The 23,992-nt window shown below is 41.8% G+C and overlaps 1 protein-coding gene across 4 annotated transcripts in view; it reads left to right on the top strand.

Moving 5' to 3' along the window:
* Positions 1 to 23,992, top strand: part of PTPN13 (protein tyrosine phosphatase non-receptor type 13) — a 427,557-nt gene that overhangs the window by 127,074 nt on the left and 276,491 nt on the right. For all 4 annotated transcript variants that reach the window (XM_075351805.1, XM_075351812.1, XM_075351792.1 and 1 more), the window contains exon 2: positions 1,713 to 1,832. In XM_075351805.1, the coding sequence (XP_075207920.1) occupies positions 1,718 to 1,832 (115 nt within the window). In that variant the 5' untranslated portion in view covers positions 1,713 to 1,717. The remainder of the gene's footprint in view (positions 1 to 1,712; positions 1,833 to 23,992) is intronic.

Here is a 23,992-nt window from a genome sequence, read left to right as displayed (position 1 = left end):
TTCAGTCTCTCGATGTGCAAAACTGATAAATACCCCAAGCGACTTGCAGCTGTAATCGCACAAAAGGTGGTGCTACAAAGTATTAACTTAAAGGGGACGAATAATATTTCACGCTCCAATTTTCAGTTTTTTATTTTTATAAAAGTTTAAAATAAACAATAAATTTCGTTCAACTTCACAATTGTGTCCCACTTGTTGTTGATTATCACCATAAAATTAAAAGTTTTATGTTTATGTTTGAAGCCTGAAATGTGCGAAAAGGTTGAAAAATTCAAAGGGGCCGAATACTTTCGCAAGGCACTGTAAATAAGCACAACCCCTTTTGTACCCGAGCTGCCTCCTTCTTGATATATGGTGTTTAAATAACAGACACACAATTTCTTAATTGGACGGGGTCGAACAAAGCTTATTATTTCTCTTTTCTTTTCAAATAACCATTCTGAATAATACATAAACCAGTGTAACATCCGGAAACCGAAACGGTATCTACCACTGGACTCCTGGAGGACAAGTCTGTCTTCAGCTCCATACTCACAAAACCGACCATTTTTTTTTCCTCTAGCGCCAGTTGTGACTTGAAATATCTCACTATACCAGAAAATAATGTCAACCACAGTTTTTTTCATAGAAGCATATTCACATAAGACAAAAGGGGAGGGAATTCTCACTCAGCAGGTACTGGTTAAGAGGTAGATGACAGCGCAAACAGACCATATTTAAAGTTGGACAGTACCGATAAAAATTAAATTAAATTAAAATTAAAAAGGAGGATTAAACTCTAAACACCATCAGCAGTTATTAATAAGGCTGGGCATTGAGAGAACTGATTCCCCTTAAATTTAGATTGCAATCCCAGTGCCCAAAATTACCCCGAATCATACAATCCCTGTAAAACAGAAACTGGTAAAAGGGAAAACAACAAGAGCGAGGTAAAGAAAACAAAAGACCCATTAGCCCTAAAAACACCTCCTGACAAATCTGTAGTCAGGGATCCTTTCCCTATTTGGCATCTTGTCCGAAACACTCCGCAGTCATTGTTAGATAGAGATGGGTGATTGCAAAACAGAGGGCAGTTCTTTTAGTCCGTCATTTACGGCAATTGGTTATATTTCAGGACGGTTGGCTGGTTATCTTTCATACCGAATCCAAGGCAAGATTTATCAGTTTTACTTATATCGCCACAAAAAGTGAAATAAATCTTAGAACAAAAGATGGTTTGCACAAGAAACAAAGGGGTTGCTTTATCAACATGTTCCAGCTGTGATGGGTGATTTATTACATAGTTATCAAACAGCTCAGAGAAGGCACCATTTATGTTCTCAAGTCTGCTAGTATTCAGAAAAAACAGGAGTGGATCCTAGAATTAGAAGAAACTTCAATGTTACCATTATTTGGCCCTTTACTGCTTTTAATCCAGATTGTGCTATTAGATACAGCCTTCATAAACCTCTAGGTTACCGTCAAGGCTTCCATTTTTAATGGCTGTGTGATTGCTATTTCAGCTTATATTTCAAACAGAGACTTGCCAAATCTGACATTAATAGAATATGTAGAGGTTTGGTTATTTCTATAGTTAGAATTCACTGTGGTGCTCTTGTGATGGACTGAGCTCCAGTGGAACTTCCAAATTGAAGTGTCAACAAAGCTTTAGATTTAGACTTTTCCAATTTTTGCATCGCTTACACTTTTATCTGTTCCTTTTTGCTCCACAGATAATATGCAAGTATCACTAGCTGAAGCTCTGGAGGTGCGAGGAGGGCCTTTGGAAGAGGAGGAGTTATGGGCAGTTTTGAACCAAAGCACTGAAAGCTTACAACAACTGATGAGAAAAGGTAATGTTTTTTTTTCTGTCATCTAGACCTGTTGTAGAAAAAAAAAGGTTGTGGCCAAACCTAATGTTTCTTGTGATCTGGCCACCACCAGAGCTTATTGATTTGTGGTGTCAAGAGTCAAACCCCTATCAATCTGATATTAATGGCCTATACTGGACAACTCTTTTATAAAATCTCATGGTTTTTGTAAAACCTCTTCTGTTTATAGATGTTTAGATCCAGAAATCTTCAAACACATAAGCTGAAATTCCAAAGATATGGGTAAAATTCCAGAAGGCCTCTTATTTTGGATATCATTTGGGATTCTATCTAATTGTCCAAACGTGTGCACTCTATAAATTGGCAAAAATTTATTGCGACCCCAGCCTCTGTCCACCTGAAAAAAACACTGTTCTCGGAAAGATGGTGCCCAACGAAAATAAGAACAATCTTTATTTTTATAGTAGCAACATGCTCTCCAGCACTTTAGAATTCAAAGGGGACATGTACAAATAAAATAAGGCATTACAGGGTAACGCATACCAAGAGGAAGTGCGGGTTCTGCGTGCAAGCTTACAATCTATGACGAAATAGGATTGAGCGAAAGGGAAAAATAAAGGGCTTATTGTGTATGAACCAGCCATAAATATAATAGTAATTTAAATAACGCTGCATGAACCAGATACCGACCAGTATTTGTATAAGTACAAAGTGCTACTGAGTGCATGGAGGGTATGGAAACAGAGGACAGGATTGGCTAGATTCGGAGGAAAATGTAGGAAGGAAAAACAGGAAATAGTTAAATTAGTGAGGTGATAGGTTTGTCTAAAGAATTGTGTTTTTAGGGCACGCTTAAAACTGCAGATACTGTGTATTAACTGGATTGTCGAGATCACTCATTTCAGAGAAGTCCTGGAGAAAAGAGCAGTAGGTATTAGCAGAATGGAGAGCACGTGTTAAATGGTATACAGAGATGAGAGGAAAAATGTAGTAAAATTTAGAACTCTGGAATGCTTTGTAAGTGAGTATGATAAGTTTATATTAGAGGATGGGCAACCAGTGCAATGACATGGTCAGAGGGGAGGCATCAGTGTAGTGGCTGGACAGAAATATGACCCTGGATGCTGCATTCATAATAGATTGAAGAGTGGAGGGTTTAGTAAGGCTGCTTTCACACTACATTTTTTTAACATGCGTCATGAACGTTTTTTTGCTGCAAAAGCGGATCCTGCTTTTACAGCAAAAAAACGCATGCAAACGCATGTGTTATTTTGCAGGATCCTGTCATTTTAAGTTTATGGGCGGGCATTGGAGTCATGTGATCGGGAGTGAGGGGAACTGAACGTGAAAGACTGGGAGCCGACATCTAACAGCTGTGGAGGCTTATAACCAAGGTAAACATCGGGTAACTTGCTTGGATACCCGATATTTACATTGGTTACGAGCGTCTGCAGCTACTAGGAGCCGGCTGCCTGCACACGTAACCAACGTAAACATCGGGTAACTAAGACCGCGCTTGGTTACGAGTGTCTGCAGCTCTCAGGCAGGGGAGAGAGAGAGAGGAGAGGGAGGGGGAGGGAGGTGGAGAGAGGGACTGATCACCCGAGGCTGGTTTCTGGGCATGCTCAGTAGAGCAAGCAGGATCCTGTCTATCAGCATGCCAGCGTTCACATGCGTTTGCATGCTGTTTAGTCAGGATCCAGCAATTTGCAGTATTTGGACGCAGCTCAAAAACGCTACAAGTAGCGTTTTTGAAAAAAGATAAAAAACTGCAAGTCACTGGATCCTTACTATAACGCACGCAAACGCAGGTGAACGCATGTTGACGCGAGTCCATTGCAAATGCATTGAAATGAAAACGCATTTGCACTGGATCCGTTTTTGCGTTAAAAAAAGTTCATGACGGATGTTAAAAAAACGTAGTGTGAAAGCAGCCTAAGAGAGACCTTTTAGTAGAAAGTTGCAGTAGATAAGACAAGAATGAATCAGAGCAACAGGAAGAGTTTTTGCTAAATGAAAGGTCAACTGAAGATCAAAATCTAGAGATGCTTTTGAGCTGTAGCTGGCATGAGAGAGACTAATTGGATATAGGAATGAAGGGAAGATGTGAGCCAAATATAACCCCAAAACAACGAGTGTGCTGCTTGTGCTTTATGGCAGAACCATCCATAGAAATGGTAACATTAGATTTTGGTAGATTAGTAGATTAATGACACATAGGGAGTTCACTTTTTGACAAACTCAGTTTTAGGCCTCTGCCACACATCCGTGCCTCCGGCACGTGTTTGGCATTTTTTACACGTACCGGCGGCACGGAGACATGTACAGCAATGCTACCCTATGGTAGCAGGCACACACACGTAAAACCACACGGAACGTGTGTCCGTGTGCGTTTGTACGTGTGTGCGATTTTCAAAGCGCTGACATGTCAGTGTTTTCTCCGGCAGCACGGGTGTTACACGGCCCGCACCCGTACCACACGGGTGTAGTGTGGATGCGGTCCCGTGTGACACGCGCCGGAGTAAACACACATGTCAGGGAAAAAAATAAAAAACATTAACTCACCTTCTCCAGCCCTCCTGTCTCTGCCGCTGCTGCCTCTTGCTGCTGACCGCCGCTCATTAATCTCATAGAATATTCACTTCACTGCCTGGCAGCAGCAGCAGCGGGGAGACGGGAGGGCTGGAGACCGAGGATCAGCACCACGGACAGCAGCGCGGACAGCAGGGAGGACCAGGTGAGTATAATAATTACTGATTCTACGTGTGCTATCGCGGATAGCACACGTAGAACACACGTGTCACGCACGTACCAGAGACACGTACTTACCTGCACGCAACACGCAGGGAAAATACGTGTCTCTCGGCACGTGCGTGAAATTCACGTGAGTGTGGCAGAGGCCTTAGATTGAAGTTGGACATAAAGTTTGTGGCAGCCAACAATTGCTGTTATTTTGTAGTAATATAGGGGTGATATCAGGAGAAGATCTGTATAATTGGGTGTCATCAGCCTATAGATGGTACTAAAAACCAAATGGTTTGTCCAATAGCGCTCAGACAGATAGCAGGAGAACCAAGAGAGAGCAGTATCTTTACATTCAAGAGAATGGAGCTTAGGGAGTAGGAGCTGGTGATCCACAGTGTGAAATGCAGCAGGGAGATCAAAGAAAATAGGCAGGGAGTAGAGATCATTAGATTCAGCTGTTAGTTAATCCTAAAGACGTTAGGAAGGGCGGTTTCTGTAGAATGTAAACAGCGGAAACCAGATTGTAAAGGGTCAAGAAGAGAGTTATATGACAGATAGCAGATTAGACTGGGTAGACCAAGTGTTCCAGAAGTTTAGAGCAATTTTTTTATCAATGATGTATTTTTTTAGTGATGGGTTTATGATGTGATGTTTGAAGTTGAAGCAAAGATACTAGATGACAAAGAGAGGTTAAGTATTTTCGTTAAGTGGGTAGTGAGAGGGAATGGAGGACGTGTGAGGGAATAAGGTTACTGGAGCAAGTGGTTGGGCAAAAAAAGCGAGGAGCTTGGTAATTTCTTCTGTGCCTGATTCAAAGAGGGAAAGTGAGCTTGATGGGAGTTCAGAAGATCAATAATATTGAGGAATTGACACAATTTCCTGTCAGATTTGTTATTTATTGATTCTGAAATAACTGTTCAGATCTTCAGTGCTGAGGTTGGTGCTAGGACCTTCACTTTAAGACTAAGGAGTTAGTGAAAAGTATCAGTCGTTTAGGATTGTAGCATTGTGAGGTGATGAGAGTGGTAAAGTAGACTTTATGAATAGGTTTTGGGCAGAGTCATATATTTTAAGCATAACCTTATAATGGATGAATTATTAGCCAAAAATAATTTTTTCCACAGACGCTCTGCCCATTTAGTGCACTAGTAGAGAAAACGTATTTGCAGCATGTTCTAGGGTTGCCACCGTTAGTGTCTTGCATTCTATGTGTAGTAAGTGTAGCTTCATCAAGGGATTTTTCCATTTTTTTACTATATTAAATAAAATTTATTTTATTATATTAGTTCAAAGCTAAATTGGGACATGAAAAGGGCGAGATTGGGACCAATGATCGATGTAGATTGCTCATAAGTTGCTGAGTGTTGATGGAACTTAGATTTCTGTAGATGTGGTAAATATCTCCTATTTATCAAATTTACGGAAATCTACATTCAATAAAAACACTCAGCAATTATCCCGGACGTCTCTCTACATCTAGAGATTTGTGACAGGATCTGGGCCAGAGTCTCTCTTTGCCATCTAAGACTCCTCCCATTAAACGTAATTCCTTTTACTTTGCTGCTGAAAGGGTTAATGTCAGCTTTACTTTCCAGCAGCTTCTGAGCTCAGGTGCTTCCGGTTGGTGACCACTCCCTTCCTCTATATATGGTCACATCTCCCTGTAGAGAAGGCCACTTATTCTTATTGATTCTGAAGCTAGGCGTCGAGGTGGAAGTAGCTTCTGGATCCTTGTTGTGTAAAGCGGTGTCGGGTGCAGTCCTGGTGTCTAACCATAGCAATGAAGTTGAGCTTTATCTTTTTGTTGTTTCCCCTGTCTGTCACCTTCCCCTCTTGTTGTATTAGTGCAGCGCTGGGACTATCGATCCTCACCTTCCAGGTCAGCCAGGGTTATTACAGGGTTTTTAGGGGCTTCAGGTATTCTGCTTGGCGACTGGTGTGGAACCTGTAAAGGAACTGGCTAGGAGAGTAAGGTATAGCCGCAGGTGAGTGCAGGTGGTGTCCCATCATCCCCTTTCCTAGCACCAGTGCCCACTGTTGTTAAAGTGTCACCGGTGTACCCTTTGTTTGTTGTGGTGAAACCCCTGTTTGTTGTGTGTGTTTCCCCACACCGAACCTTATCCAAGTCCATGCGTGACATCAACTTATGAACAATCTACAGTCCTGAGTGGGGCAAACGTTCTCAACAAAGAGGGCAGTGAGTGGAGAGATGGTGAATCATACACTGAGCAAAGGCAAAAAAAGACAGGTACAGTGTATTTCCATCTTCAAATTTAGGAGATTTAGTAAGGTGTGATAGGCTGAGAAAGATGGTTAGAGATATAAAAAATAAGTGGCAGATATGGAAAGTGAATTATCAATGGGGATGTTAAATTTCACAATGAGAGTTTGATAGTCACAGGATAGAAAGTGAGGAAGCCAGGTTTCAGTGATCCAGGAACTAGTGAGACTAGCCTAGAGTTTGGTACACAACTGCCACTTGTAGGGAGAAGGGGTTGAGAAGACTGACAGTGTGGACCTCAAAAGATGTAACGGTAAGTGAGGGTACTGGGGGATGACCTAAACAGACATTTTGTTTAAAGAAGCAGACCAACACCCAGCTAGTCTATTCTCAGGTCTTGGGTATGCGATTGCTAAAAATGTAGGCCAACAGTAGCTGTTCTTATTTTTGACAATGGTAGATACTGGGTATGTGTATGCCATTAGGATATTTTAGATTAAAAGCATTGATGAATATTTCCTAATATGATATAGTCATCAATACTCCTATTAGCCATTGGTGTGTTCTCATAACTTGTGATCTGTGATAATTTCCAAGTTGACAGCTTTGTCGTGATGCTCTATCAGCAGAATTTAGCATTCTGTTTATAGCACAGTCAGTAGTCTAGGAATGGAAAAGGCTGTTTTTTAATGGTTGTAGGCACTGCTTTAAAGCTGGCCAATATCGCTGGAGTGCGCGATTAGCTCCTGTTCCCTGCCAGCTTCACAGCTACTTCGCTTTTACGATGATACAGATGCAAGGCTGCCTCTTATAGCAGCACAGTGCATAGTTCAGGACAACAGCACCGCAATGCTGCTGGTCTGACCGTCAGTCATGCATATTATGGAAGAATTTGGGAGGCTGGTTAGCATTGCACGGATGAAAAGAATGGGTGAGACAAATCTTTTAAGAATGGGTTTAGCCAACCCATAACAAACTGTCAACTTTACAAATTAAGTTTTAAATTACATAGAATGTGTTTGGGGATTTTTTTGTGACCCATTGTACAATGAAAGATCTTTCGTTCATCAGTAAATGATGTATTGTTGAAAGAATGTTTCCATATCTTAGGTTATCTAATGCGGGCTTTACACGAGACGAGCTATCCTGCGATGCATCGTCGGGGTCACAGTTTTCGTGACGCACATCTGGCATCGTTCACGACGTCGTCTCGTGTGACACCTCCGAGCGACGCAGAATCGCTCACAAATCGTGAGTCGTGTACGCGTCGCTAAGTTTTAAAAAATTGTTTATTTAACATGGCGCCGGTTGTTCATCGTACCCGGGGTAGCACACATTGCTCCGTGTGACACCCCGGGAACGATGAACACAGCTTACCTGCGTCTCGCGGCACCCGCCAGCTATGCGGAAGGAAGGAGGTGGGCGGGATGTTTACGTCCTGCTCATCTCCGCCCCTCCGCTTCTATTGGCCGGTGGCTGTGTGACGTCGCTGTGACGCCAAACGTCCCACCCCCTTCAGGAAGAGGATGTTCGCCGCCCACAGCGAGGTCGCTCAGCAGGTAAGTACGTGTGACGGCGGTTTAACGACTTTGTGTGACACGGGCAGCGATTTGCCTGTGACGCACAAACGACGGGGGCGGGTACGATCGCTCGTGTAATCGCACGTTAGATCGTAACGTGTAAAGCCCGCATTTGATTGAAGGGCAATATGGAGTAAAATGTGTAAGATTGTCATCATTACACTGATTTCTTAAACAATAGTTTACTAAATGATCATTGATGAGCGGCATGGTGGCTCAGTGGTTAGCACTGCAGTCTTGCAGCACTGGGGTCCTGAGTTCAAATCCCACCAAGGACAATATCTGCAAGCAGTGTGTATGTTCTCCTTGTGTTTGTGTGGGGTTCCTCCAGGTACTCTGGTTTCCTCCCACACTCCAAAGACATACAGATAGAAAATTTAGGTTGTGAGCCCCAGTGGGGACAGTATTGCTGATGTATGTAAAGTACTGCAGAACATGTTAGCGCTATATAAAAATAAAGATTTATTTATCATTCAACCAGGAACATACTTTACTCTGATATGTATGGAGGTGGATCTTTAGTGCAGACTTCTAAGATGAGCCATGCTCACTGCTGCGTGTGATGTGGTTAGCAGCAGCCTATGGTTCTAAGGTTATAATTCAACAGGAGGCTGTAGATGTGAATTACCATATGACATTGAAGACAAACACTATTAGCAACCAGTAGACACTGCCTCGTCACAATATTTTAGCCCTACACTTCAACAGTACAGTCAGAAATACCTCACTATTATATCACAGAGCTCTTCAACTTAATCCTCATGTCCACAAGACCATTAAAGGGTTGTTCATATCATCAATCTTCAGGAGCACACCACTCCCCTGCCTCCTGGCTTTTTGTTTGCCACGCCATATGTGCTCTTGATTCATTGACAGTTTACACCAGCACATCGCTGAGCCACTGGTCTGAATTATATGCTCTCCAATGACACAAGCAAAAGTAGCTTTGACTCTCTAGAATCACAGGAGCATATCAGCATTTAAGCTGTACGACCAGCCTCAGAGTCGAATTTACAAGCTCTACTGGACTGCACTTCTTACTATGCAGATTGGACACCTTATGGATTGCAGAAATGGTTGGTAACTTACGCATTAAACAATAACATTAAAAATCACTCTATTCTTACAGGGGTTTTCCCACTGACAAAGTTAATTTGAAAGTTTATTTTAATCAATAGAATTTGGAATAATAATAAGTTCCACAATTGGATGTGTTAAAAAAAAATGTTCCTGTGCTGAAACACCAGCTATGTACTGTGTCTGACCGTACAGGGACATGATCTGATTATACCAAAGCTCCTGGGCAGGGGAGGGTGCAAAAGAGTATTAAGACATTACACTGTATGCAGAATTATTAGTCAAATGAGTATTTTGTCCTACTCCAAGCTGTATAGGCTTGAGCGACAACTAAAAATTAAGTAAATCAGGTAATGTGCATCTCTGTAATGGGAGGGGTGTGGTGTAATGACATCAACACCCTATATAAGGTGTGCTTAATTATTTGGCAACTTCTTTTCCTTTGGCAAAATGGGTCAGAAGAGAGATTTGACGGGCTCTGAAAAGTCCAAAATTGTGAGATGTCTTGCAGAGGGATGCAGCAGTCTTGAAATTGCCAAACCTTTGAAGCATGATCATCAAGCATTTCATGGCAAATAGCCAACAGGGTCACAAGAAGCGTGTTGGGCAAAAACGGCGCAAAATAACTGCTCATGAATTGAGGAAAATTAAGTGTGAAGCTGCCAAGATGCCATTTGCCACCAGTTTGGCCATATTTCAGAGCTGCAACGTTACTGGAGTATCAAAAAGCTCAAGGTGTGCTATACTCTGGGACATGGCCAAGGTAAGGAAGGCTGAAAAACGACCACCTTTGAACAAGAAACATAAGATAAAACGTCAAGACTGGGCCAAGAAATATCTTAAGACTGATTTTTCAAAGGTTTTATGGCCTTATGAAATGAGAGTGACTCTTGATGGGCCAGATGGATGGGCCAGAGGCTGGATCAGTAAAGGGCAGAGAGCTCCACTCCGACTCAGACGCCAGCAAGGTGGAGGTTGGGTACTGATATGGGCTGGTATCATCAAAGATGAACTTGTGTGACCTTTTCGGGTTGAGAATGGAGTGAAGCTCAACTCCCCGACCTAACAATAGAGATAGGGCAGCACTCACCAACGTCCAGTAAAAAAGACTTTATTTATTCATGGTGCAGGTAAAAAGGCAGGAGCAGAGTTGACAGCAGGGCCCCCTCATGGACGACAGCCGTTTCGCGTGTACTCACGCTTCCTCGGGTCCAACTCATGAACTCATGAACCTGCACCATGAATAAATAAAGTCTTTTTTACTGGACGTTGGTGAGTGCTGCCCTATCTCTATTGTTGGACTCTATCCAGGAACTTTTTTTGCTTGGGGGATAAGCACCACCTGCCCAGTGTATGTGGAGGATTACCGCCTGCCGTCTACACAAGCAACACGGCTGATGCCCAGGGGTGGGTAGCTGCGGCAATTTCTGTTGATTGATCTGCATCAACTCCCAGACCTACTGCCAGTTTCTGGAAGACAACTTCTTCAAGCAGTGGTACAGGAAGAAGTCGGTATCGTTCAAGAAAAACATGATTTTCATGCAGGACAATGCTCCATCACATACATCCAACTACTCCACAGCATGGCTGGCCAGTAAAGGTCTAAAACAGGAAAAAATAATGACATGGCCCCTTGTTCACCTGATCTGAACCCCATAGAGAACCTGTGGTCCTTCATAAAATGTAAGATCTACAGGGAGGGAAAACAGTACACCTCTCGGAACAGTGTCTGGGAGGCTATGGTGGCTGCTTTTTAAAGAGTATCGGACAGGTACCCCCTGCCTTTAGAAGCACCAGCAGATGTGTCTACCTATCTAAATTCCCTGCCTAACAGTCCCTTTATTACATTTTACACATAAACAGATTTTTAGAAGTAGTATTTCTAAAGTGTGTTTATGATATGCAAATTAATCCTTGACTAGATGATGGGGCGTTAATTTCCCCACATTTGTTGTCCCACTTAGCTTGTTATTATGCCCTTGTGGGTGAGTTAACATGATTTACAAGAGCCAGTGTCATTGCCAGCACTCTGCAAATCTCACACATGAGTGTGGCTTTGTTCAACTACATCATTGAGATTCTGAACCCAGGTGTACGCATCTCAGTTTCAGCGAAGCTCACTGCACATGTTCGAAAGTGCAGAAGATAGCGCTTATACACAGAATTGCCAAACAACAGCATTCTTCCTCACTTTCGCTCATGCACAGTTCCTCTCTCTGAAAGCGGGATGCGTATTCCCAGCTTCAGAGGCACAATGATGAAAGTGAACAAAGCTGTGCACATGCACATGATTTGTATAGCGCTGGCAATGACTCCAGTTCTTGTAAATCACATTATCACACTCACGGGGGTGTAATAACAAGCTAAGGCTGGCTTCACATTTGTGTTGTTTTGACAGAATGGAATACAGCACAGATGCAGTACAGTTCATTTATTTACAGTGGGAGCATGACACCATGCGGTTGTGTGCGTCATACACAATCGCATGTGTCCACATGGTGTTGCGCTTCCACTGTAAATAAATGAACTGTACTGCATCTGTGCTGGAGTCCATTTCCGTCAAAACGACGCAAATGTGAAACCGGCCTAAGTGGGCCTACTAGTCTGGGGAAACTAACACCCACCGACTAGTCAAAGGATTCATTTGCATATCATAAACGGACTTTAGAAACACGTTTCTAAATCTTTAAGAATGGAGAGGATTTGTAATAAGAAAAAAATTGCAAAGTTGCTTGTTTTAGGCTATGTGTGCACTAGGCGTTTTTACCCGCGGATTTACCCGCGGTTTTGCTGCGGAAATTTCTTGAGAAATGTTTGAAATCTTTCTGCAGACATTTCTCAGCAAAACCTATGGGAAAAAAAAATAGCTGTGCGCACACTGCGTTTTTTTCTCAAGAAAATTCTTTGTGAAGATTTTCTTGAGAAAATGTGCATGTCACTTCTTTTCCGCAGGTACTTGCGGTATAGCCCCGGTATTTCACTCCATTCACTGTAATGTAATCGCGAAATTCCGGGGTATACCGCAGGTAGCAAATGATGTGCGGTATACCCCCGGTATAGCTGCGATTTACCTGCGGTAATGCTCATCGCTACCTGCGGTTTTACAGGGAGTGATGTCATTATGACAGAAGAGGAAGCGGAGCAGAGTAAACACAGACGTCACACTCCCTGGACGCTGCACAGAAGCACTTCCGTGTGACCTCCGGCGGGTGCCCATGTCCCGCTCCGGCCCCGCGGTTGCCTGCCCTGCAGTGTGTCAGTGTCTGCCCACAGTATCAGCAGCTTGTCACGCTGCAGCGCTGGCAGACACTGACACACAGCAGTGCGTGCAGCCGCGGGGATGCCGAGCGCTGCTGTCAGGAGGTGAGATGAGATCATTACCTGCTGTGATGATCTCCTGCCTCCTGACGTCACCGCTGTCACTGCCGTCCATGCCCGCGGCCCGAGACTGTCACTGGCGGGGACGTCACAGGCTCTCGCGATACTGCTGAGAACGCGGCGGGCATAGAAGGCAGTGACAGCGCTGATGGTAGGACTGCAGGAGATCGTCACAGCAGGTACTGATCTCATCTAACCTCCTGATGGCAACGCTCGGTATCCCCTGCAGTGACCTGGGCTGACCTATTGATGTTAGCTCAGGTCACTGCATTACTCTCCCAGCCAATGGGGAACCTTCTGTTCTTCATTGACTGGGACAGTAACTATGGTATGGATCGTCGTGGGACCCCCCCCCTTATTGGATTACGCCGGCACCGGATTTGATTGTTCTTGTCAATAAATTGGTGAAAGAGGGAATGTGGGGAGTGTTTTTTCAAATAAAACTTCTTTTGTTGTCTATTTTTTATTTCTTACTGACTAGGTGTTGATGTCGGGTATCTGATAGACGCTTGACATCACTAACCCCAGGGATTGATGCCAGGTGACATTACACATCTGGCATCAACCCCATAAATTACCCCAATTGCCACCGCACCAGGGCAACGGGATGAGTTGGGGCGAAGCGCCAGGATTGGCACGTCTAATGGATGCTCCACTTCTGAGGCGGCTGCAGCCTGCTATTTTTAGGCTGGGGAGTGTCCAATAACAGTGGACCTCCCTAGTCTGAGAATATCAGACCCCAGCTGTCCGCTTTACCTTGGCTGGTGATCCAATTTGGGGGGGGACCCCACGTTTTTTGTTTTAAATTATTTATTTAATGTAAAATAACAGCGTGGGGTGCCCTCTGTTTTCGATTACCAGCCAAGGTGAAGCTGCCAGCTGTGGTCTGCAGCCTGTAGCCATCTGCTTTACCCTAGCTGGCTACAAAAGATGGGGGGACCTCACGTCATTTTTGTTTTTTAATTATTTATTTTTTGGCTAAATACAAGGCTAGGCACCCTTTAGTGTCACATAAAAGTCACTAAAGGGTGCCAGCTTAGCATATGCAAGGGGGGTGGGACATTATATAGGTCTTTCTCATCTATCTATCTATCTATCTATCTATCTATCTATCTATCTATCTATTCATCTATCCATCTTTCCCTTTATCCATTATCTGTCTATCCATCGATTATCTATCTATTATCTATATTATTTATTGCAGTTCAGCATAAAAAAAACCGCAGGGACCAACCTACGGAAAAACCGCGGCAAAACCGCAGCAAAAACGTATGCGTTTTTCCCGCGGTTTTGGTGCGGTTTTTTACTGCATGTGCGGTAATCTTCAACTCCCAGAAGTTTCTCAAGAAATTTTCTTGAGAAAATCACTTTCCTAGTGCGCACATAGCCTTAATCATTTATGATGTTAAGAAAACCCATTTAAAATTACAAGACCTAAAGAAAGTATGACTCGTCCGATTAGTTGAAAGGATCATATTATAGTATGTAAATTGCTGTTCATAACTTTCTAAACATTTAACATGACTCCAGAGGTGGAATATTATTTGCATAGGTAATAATTCACATACAGTGTTTAGGTCCCTTTTTTATTCTGTTGACTTTACAAGCTGTATGCTTTTATATTAGCAGTCTCCTTTAGCCACGTGTTATATGTTTCTCAGGTGTATGACTGTCACTAGTGTAAAAGTTATTGTGTGAGAGTGTACTAAGCTGTAATAAAATCTGTATAATATATTACATAAACAGATGAAATTATAGACCAGCTTTATGTGATGACATCTCTGTGTAGGTGCTGCTCAGAGAATGTATTATTCAGCATGCCAAGCCCAAATCTGGTTTATCTACCCTCCTACGTAATTACATGCAATAAGCATTTTGTTATGGGAAGGGAGTACTAGCTGGAAAGACATGCTACATCATGTGATGAGTAAACATTGTAATACTGCCAGCCAAAAACATAGTATATAGCAATGTGTTACATTTCATTGTATAGTATTTGTCCTTGTATTTTGTGTTCCAGCTAAAATTGTAATTTACTTTATCGCTATAGACAGGACTTATTCCTATAAACTCCTTCTCCATAGTTAACAACCTTAGGACACAGTTAAAAAGGTTATCCGGTCTTCTGCTGAAAGTCTGCAGTAACTCTATGTGACAGCAGAAGTCAGAATAATTACAGCTTGTCAGGATTCTCTTGTGTTGCCGGTGAGAGCAAGCGGTCATGTGACTCCAAATAATCGATTGGCATACGTGCAGTCACATGCCAACTAGACTTGCTCAGCCTGGCTCAATGCAAGTGATCTGAGTGAGGCCTTGCATATCTAGTCAGAGTGTGGATGAAAGTAGGCAAATCGCATACTTGTGGTTACATGACCGCCTGCCCTTGGTGACAACACTGGAGAATACTGATAGCAAGTGGTGCATGCACTATAAAGATTCAGAATTTTGAGTTATGTAGAGTTAATGCAGACTTTTCGCATAAGACTGGACAACCCCTTTAAAGGGAACCTGTCACCAGATTTGTCCCTTATAAACTGCGGCCACCACCAGTAAGCCCTTATATACCGTATTCTAGAGTACTATATATAAGAGCCCAGGCCGCTCTTTATAACATAAACATAACTTGTTATACTCATCTAAAGGGAGGTCGGGTGTGATGGGCGTCACTGGTGTGGTGCCTCCTATCTTCTCTCCATCGCTGTACTCCTTCCTAACGCCATGAGGATGACGTGTCTTACGTCACCCACACGGAGGCCTCCATTGCGGTCCTGTTCACGTGCACTTCTCTGCCCTGCTGAGGGCAAAGCAAAATACTGTAATGCGCAGACTCTGGGAAAGGTCAAAGACCGGCCGCGCATGTGCACTACAATACATTGATCTGTCCTCAGCAGCGCAGAGAAAAGTGCGTGTGCGCAGGCGCACAGTGGAGGCCTCTGTGTGGATAATGTAGGACGCATCATCCACACAGAGCTTGGAAGGAAGAAGGCGATGGAAGGAAGAGGAGTGTCGGACTGAGACTAGTGACGTCCATCAGACTCGACTGCCCCGCAGGTGAGTTTATTAAAATCTGTTTTTTATGTTATACAGAGAATGCTGTATATAAGGGCGCACTGGTGGTGGCTGCAGCTTATAGGGGCCAAATCTGGAGAGGTTCCCTTTAAATGTGTGAACTGTGGCTATTAGATGAGTACCGGTTGGCTACAAGCGAGCCGTCTGTTAATGGCTTATTTACACAGGCTGTTGAATGTCCTGTGCAGACAGAGTATCATGTTATCGACAGCACATCACCTTTTTACACAGGGATGTACAGTCAATAAGGATGATTTTTAAGGCTGCTTAAAAATCGTTACACCTGATGAATGAGCGTTTTGTTTAATCGTGTGCTAATTACCGGCTTATTAAAACAGGCCGAACATTTCTTCCCTAGTTATTGGCCAATCTAAATGGGATTTAGTCTGCAAGAAATAAAAAAATCTGGTGGCTGATGCTAGGTGTAGCTACATTATACTGAATGGTCCAAGTAACTTTTATCTGAATTGTTCTGGCTATTAATGCTTCTCCTTCATTTCTATGAGAACTAAAAGGTTTTGGAGATGGGTCGGCTACTGGGATCTTTGTTTTTGTTTTTTTTACGGAAACCAGCAGAGTTTATATTGGAAATGCCTTATGGAATATATATGCAAATTAGCTTTCTCCTAGAAGGATAGAATAATATCTTAGTAGTTCAACCTAGTGTAAACCATGAAAAAGGTGTTTGTAGATTGATGTTTCACTTTCCTAATATCTGTAATTGTGTTGTAAGGGTCGGACAAGGACTTACTGAAAGCTATCTCTACTACATGGCGCTAGCAAAATATTTTTTTCTTTCCTTCCAGGAGGGAGCTTATTTGAATTTTAGTCTTAATAAGGAAACATAGGGTATACATTTCATGGAATAAGCAATAGGGCTATTGTAAAAGAGTTGTCCCATTCTCATAATTGTATCTGCACAGTATGTACCATCTTTCTTCACAAATACAACTACAGTCCTTCTTCCCTCCAGATGGTGAATTGAGTGGGCATAATTATTTCAATACATTTGCGCCTGTAAAAGACTCCTTTTAGCTCCTGAGAAATCTGATATATAAAATGATGTTTGGACCAGAGAAAGCACTGGGAAGTAAATTATAATGCTATGTGCTTCTACTGTGTCCCTGGCAGTTGGGGTGTGGATCATCAAGAGCTTTGAGTTGATGATAAGTAAAGTAGAAATATATCTTGCTTTATAAATCTCCCTTCAGGTAGTAAGCCAGATTTTCACATTGGAAACTTGTCAGTTTAGGATGACTTGCCCGTTCTCAGATTTGTGATTCTCCAGCTCCATTGGTTGACAACTAATTATCGTGGGAAGAGCACTTGCCTAATGATAAATCAGTGAAGTCTAAGTTTCTGCTCACATTACATTTAGGTTTTTTATCAATTGTATATAACTGGAAGTTTGGCCGTAGACTTTTAAAATCCAAAAGTTTGCCAAAATAGATCATCATCATCAATATTGAAAAGCATTTCTTACTACGCTTTTCACTTTTTTTTCAATAATAGTAGCCATATACTGTAGAAAGGAAGTTCTAGCTGCTCGATTGTAGATAAAATCTTATTACATTAAGACATGATTAAAAACTTGTCACAATTATCTTGACCGTAAGACCATTGTACCATGTTTTTAAGCATGTCTAAATAAATAATAATAGATTTTATCTACAAAGCGCTGGAATAGCTTTCCTACAGAAGTTGTTCGTAGCTTGATTTCAGTAAGCATTCTCTTCTGTGCACTCGAAGAATCAAGGGGTTTAATTTCATTTAAAAAAAAACTAAGTATTTGAAGACATTGGTGAGGGGATTTTCTTTTTTATGTTTATTTAGCCATAAACACATATAGATGTAGAATTGAATTCTTGTAGCACATATCGTTGGGGCTTTCTTCTTAAATATATACTAAAAAACCATGTCCCAAATTCAATGTTAACCAATACTATAATACAAGTGTTGAATTAGTTATGTCTTTATATCTTTCTTTGGAAATGGACAGATTTTTGTGCTTAAAGTGAACCTATCACCAAGGTTTTCCCTTATGAGCTGCCGCCACCACCAGTGAGCTCTTATACAAAGCATTTCAAAATACACTATGTAAGTGCCCAGGCCGCTCTGTAGAGCGTAAAAAACATCTTTCTCATACTACCTAGGGGGTGGTCCAAGCCGATGGGTGTCGCTGCTCTCTGGTCCAGCGCCTCCTCCATCTTGTGCGATCATCGCCCTCCTGCTTAGCCACATGTACATGACACGTCTTACATCCACACAGAGGCCTCCATTGTACTCCTGCACATGCGCACTTTGATCTACCCTGCTGAGGGAATACTAAAATACTGTAATGCACAGGCGCAAGAAAAGGTCAGCCGTTCAGATCAAAGTGCACATGCGCAGGAGCACAATGGAGGCCTCTCTGTGAATGACGCAGAACACGTCATGCACACAGGGTTAGGCAAGAGGCCGGCGATCTGCTCCTATACAGCAGTCACCTGCTCCTTTGTATTGCCATCTACCAGGTGGATTTTTATCCTCATTTCCTCATGTCCCTTCAATGTGCAGTTTGCATCTTGTAGCACATACAAAGCAGTGGAAGATCACTCTGGGCATGTTTTCTTGTTTGCCTATCACAGTCAGACGTGGTCCTAGAGTGACTTTGTATCTCCTTTAGCACATATCCTGCAATCCTGCAAAGGTATACCTCTGTTTTCCTGCTTCATCATACCGCATCAGGTTACTTATCCCAGGATACACATAGAGACACTTTGTATTGTCAGATTTCTTTGAAGTATATACTAGCCCCCCTTTGTATACACCACTTTAGGTGCTGCCACCCCCTTACATCCTCTTGTGTTTACCATTTGCATAGTATCTGCATCATCCAGTAACGTCATATTCTGGATGTTTCTTCTGGTTTTGTAATTCACAAGGTGTTTCACCTATTCTTTTGATCCCTGGACATAGTGCATTTGCTTTTCAACTAGTCATTTACGTGTTCAATTGTTTTTTCTCTGCATTTCACTTGTCTTTACTGACAGTCTTTTGAAAAAGACAGATTCTGTTGAAAAGTTGATACTGTCTATTAATACCATTATCACTTATGGACATCATTTTTTGAGCAATAATCAAAATAAGAATAAATATTAATACTGAGCAAAAAGCATCTGGATTCTACTTTCTCTTGTTGTCCCGTTTTGAGTGCCGGAGTTATAATTCTATTGCAACAAGTCAACGACTGGAGCAAGATGTGTGATATAAGGAATGCCACTGCTGAGTCATAATGAATTCTATGAGTGGAGATCATCACACCTCACCCCAGCTCTGAACACTATCGTGGACCTGGGCAAACATGGCGATAAGATGCCAAACGTAATAATATTTTTGGCGATCTGTAGTTCAGCTCTTGAGTTCTCTGCCCCTACACAAACTTGCATGTCGTTTTATGTTATGGCGTGTTGGTAGTACAAGTTTCAGCAATCGGTGCACCCTTAGCGTGATCAACCAGTCCAGTTCAGCTTTCCACCTACTTGTTATCCATCTTTCTCACTTCCTTGACAGCTTTGGCTTTACAAGAGTAGGGCAGTGATAGTTGTAGGTGGGAAGATGAGTGTGCATTTACGGTCACTGATCACTCATGCCAAGCGTGCCCTGAGCGCCTTTGCAGGGTGTGAAAGGTAATTTTGTGCTGATGATGTCCTTCAAAGGTTGTCTGTCAGCAGTGTGAGCATTTCACATATAGTTTTACACATATGATTCATGACATGCATGTTCTCCCACACCAACCGTTTTACATCCAATAATATTTATATTGAAAAGTGTAAGGATAACTGTCACTGCTTTCCTACCTATAATTATTTTTATTATGGCCAGTTCTAGGTGTGAGAGATGTATACAATTTCTCATATCTTCACTTACTCATCCTCTTAATAAATTTTAAGTCCTGAAGTTTTATTTTTTTTTTCATCCACCTATTTCCAACATTATGGAAATGCTATTACTGGCCCTGTACCTGACCGCAAACCGCCTCCAATCATGTTTAGCTTAAATCTGTATTCTAATGTTATGAAATTGATATGGTTCATAAGACAGTATGAAAATAAGCAAGATTGCAATTGACTTTGATTTTTTTTCATCTATTATGGTTCTCCTGCTATGCAAGCTTTTATCATAGAATAGTATAAAGCTTATTGCCAAACAGCCTGGCTCAGTATACACAGTAGTTACATTCCAGGCTGAGGAGTTAACTTCTGAGATCCCAATCAGCTCTCTCCACCTCATTTATTTCTATACAACAGTTTGCTGTGCTCACCTCCTGCTCCCTCTGAGCTGGCTGCTGCTATCAGTCCTGCAAAATCACCAGCCTCTAGCAATTGCATTTTCTAGAGCAGGTCCCCAAATCACTACACGCTTCTTCAAACACACTGTATTCTCTATATTCAAATATAATGATAACCGTGTAGACATATGAACAAGCACAGACCGTGAATGAATCACCAGAAGTAGGACAAAGCTAGTGAACCATAACTGACACTTAAGGTGAAGTGCTCAATTCCCAACAAGAGGCAAAACAGTTGAGAGATGTGTGCTGCTTATATGCTGCACAACTTCAGAATACCAACTTTAAAGGTAAGTTATCATTAGAAAAAAAATATTTTTAACTATGGTTTCTGTGTTAAATACATGTGTGTGTGTATGTGTGTATATATATACCCACCTCTTCCAACAAGCCTACAACCTACAATAGCCCTCAGTCCAGTACACCACTGCGCAACCAGCTCTATCCTCACCTATTGTACCATCACCCATCCCCTATAGACTGTGAGCCCACGCGGTCAGGGTCCTCTCTCCTCCTATACCAGTCTGTTTTGTACTGTTAATGATTGTTGTACGTATACCCTCTTTCACTTGTAAAGCGCCATGGAATAAATGGTGCTATAATAATAAATAATATATATATATATATATATATATATATATATATATATATATATATATATATATATATATATATATATATTTATATATATATTAGTGTATATCAGTATATATGCATACATATATAAAAATACAAATCTTGCTGCTTTCACTTGGACCATGGGAGCTCTTTTTAAACTTTTAAAGTATAAAATGTTATATTTTATTTACTATATCAATAGCACACATAAAAATTAGCAACTTTGTAATATATTTTGTCAGACAAACTTGCTACTTTCTCCTCTTGAACTGATTTTTTCATTCTCGAGATTCTCAATTCACAGGCAGAAGCAGTATTCAGTGAATAAAGATTTTTATATTACCAGGATAGGAGATTGTCCGTAGCAACTGCCATCTCTCATTTCAGTGATATAAAAATCTGTCAGATTTTACCCAGGAATTGAGAATTTTGAGAATGAAAAATAAGTCCAGGAGGGGAAACAAGCAAATTTGTCTGATAAGACGCCCAATTGATGGTCAAGGGAGATGGTGACCGCGCTTGATTTTGGACTGCTGTTTGCATTTTTCTGAAAATAGGCTGCCAGCTACCATGTCACTTGCCAGCTTTCACTTAGAAAACAGTGTATGGGAAAATCAGCTGAGATGACTGTTTGCCAAACGATTGGCCGAAGCATAAAGCTGGCCATACACATTAGATAGCTGTCGGCTGAACAATGCTTCAGTCACTCCATTAGCTGACGGTTATCTACCATACACAGGAGTGCTAGGTCTGCCGAGAGTAACCGTTTCCTCTATAAGAAAGCCATTGACTGAGATGTCAACCAGCGGCTTATCTCAGAGAAAACAATGCAATCAGCAGTTCAAAGCAGGCATGTCTAATGGACATTTCTCATGACCATCAGTTGGTCGATACCTTGTGCACATAGACTAGACCTTCTGCTGAACCCTATATGTGATAAGTCACCTTCCTGCCATTGATATGGACTCGTACGCCAATCATACATCTTTCCCGGCAAATGACGGCTATGATAATCAGCCATAATTTGCCTCTAACAGCTGTGTTTGGTAAACTATGTAACCAGGAGAAAATAAAAACAGCATAATTGCAGTTTTTTGGACACTGCAACAACAAAAACCAATGTAATAATAGGCGATCAAACCATTATACATATATACCCCAAAATGACATCAATAAAAACATCAGCTTAAAGCAAAAAAAAAAAAAATAAATGAAGCCCTCACAGAGCTCCATATCTCAAAAATTGTAACATTTACTGCACTTAAAAAATGGAATGCAATAAATTGCATGTAATAAATTTTTTTCCAAATTTCTGAATTTTTTTGCACCACTTAAAACAGAAGCTATTAATGTTTGATATTTGTGTAATTGTACTGACCTGGAGAATCAAATTGGCAGGGTTTTTTTTGCCATAAAATCTACACTGTAACTAAAAACCAATTGCAGATTTCAACTCTACTGCTATTTCGCCACCTTTTTATTTTTTCGCTGCTTTCCAGTGCATGATATAATAAAAAGATTTATGCCATTCAAAATTACAACTTGTCCCGCAAAAAATAATGTCTCACATTGCTACAACGATGAAAAAATAAAAAAGTTGCGGCTCACAGATTAAGGCGAGGAAAAAAAAAAACCGAAGTGCAAAAATTAAGAATTGCCCAGTCCTTAAGGGGTTAATCATTTTTATTTATGTAACGCCAACATATTCTATTATCCTAATGGGGCCTTAAGACTAAAGTCGTCCATTAGGTTGACTTGTATTCTCATTTAGCTAAAAGGTATTTTATGAGCTCATTTTAATCCGGAGAGGTGGTTAGATTGTGGACACAAAAGATTGGGCATGTTGTAATCTGAGACACCCAATCTCGCATTTCAGTAGATAGCTGGGAAGTCCCCTTAGGCTATGTGCTTTTTCTGACCACAAAGATGCAGCGTTTTTGGCCTGAGAAAAATGCACAAAAACGCACCCACAGGAAAAACGCATCAAAAAACGCATGCATTATTCTGCGTTTTATTGATGCATTTCTTTGCTGCATTTTTGTCCAATGCATTCAACGGGTGAAAAACACAGTGAAAAATGCAAAAAGAATTGACATGCTGCATCTTTGTGGTCACTTCAAAGACGCAGCCAAAAGAAAAAGCTCTGTGCGGACAGCAAAAATAAAATCTCAGACTTTTGCTGGGGAAGGAAATTCATGCAGTTTTGAAACCAAAACTGCAACCAAAAAACGCACAAAAACGCAGCAAAAATGCGCAGCGTGCGCACATAGCCTTTAACGTGAGATTGTCTGTTCAAAAGGTTAGGCTAGCAATACAATCTGTTATATAGTTGGTATGGTCAGCTCTAGGCTGTGGTTGGAGTTTAGCTCTGAAAGAAAAACGTCCAGCGCAGTCCTCAGGGTGTAAAATAAAATCCAGACGTTTATTAAGAATAATTCCATTAAAATATAGCTGTCAGCAGTGTAGTAAAGTTGGTCAAATACCCCATCAAACTACGCGTTTTAACACATAGTCTTAGTCTTAATCATGTCTGAACATGATTAAGACTATGTGTTAAAACGCGTAGTTTGATGGGGTATTTGACCAACTTTACTACACTGCTGACAGCTATATTTTAATGGAATTATTCTTAATAAACGTCTGGATTTTATTTTACAACCTGAGGACTGCGCTGGACATTTTTCTTTCATTTTTCTGAATACATGGCAGCCAAGCTTTCCGTGCGCAGGGTCCGAACAGAGAGCGTTGAACAGCAGGATCGGTGAGCTGAATTTTCCTTTCTTTTTCTGGAGTTTTGCTCTGTAAAGCTGGTGTCACACATAACGACGACGACAACGACGTCGCTGCTACGTCACCATTTTCTGTGACGTTGCAGCGACGTCCCGTCGCTGTCGCTGTGTGTGACATCCAGCAACGACCTGGCCCCTGCTGTGAGGTCGCCGGTCGTTGCTGAATGTCCAGCTTCATTTTTTGGTCGTCACTCTCCCGCTGTGACACACACATCGCTGTGTGTGACAGCGAGAGAGCGACGAAATGAAGCGATCAGGAGCCGGCACTGGCAGCTGCGGAAAGCTGTAACCAGCGTAAACATCGGGTAACCAAGGGAAGCCCTTTCCCTGGTTACCCGATGTTTACGCTGGTTACCAGCCTCCGCTCTTGCTGC

The sequence above is a fragment of the Anomaloglossus baeobatrachus genome, chromosome 1 (genome assembly GCF_048569485.1).
Source record: "Anomaloglossus baeobatrachus isolate aAnoBae1 chromosome 1, aAnoBae1.hap1, whole genome shotgun sequence".
Taxonomy (NCBI): domain Eukaryota; kingdom Metazoa; phylum Chordata; class Amphibia; order Anura; family Aromobatidae; genus Anomaloglossus; species Anomaloglossus baeobatrachus.
The sequence above is the reverse complement of the archived record's forward strand: the minus strand, read 5'-3'. Positions and strand labels throughout refer to the sequence as shown.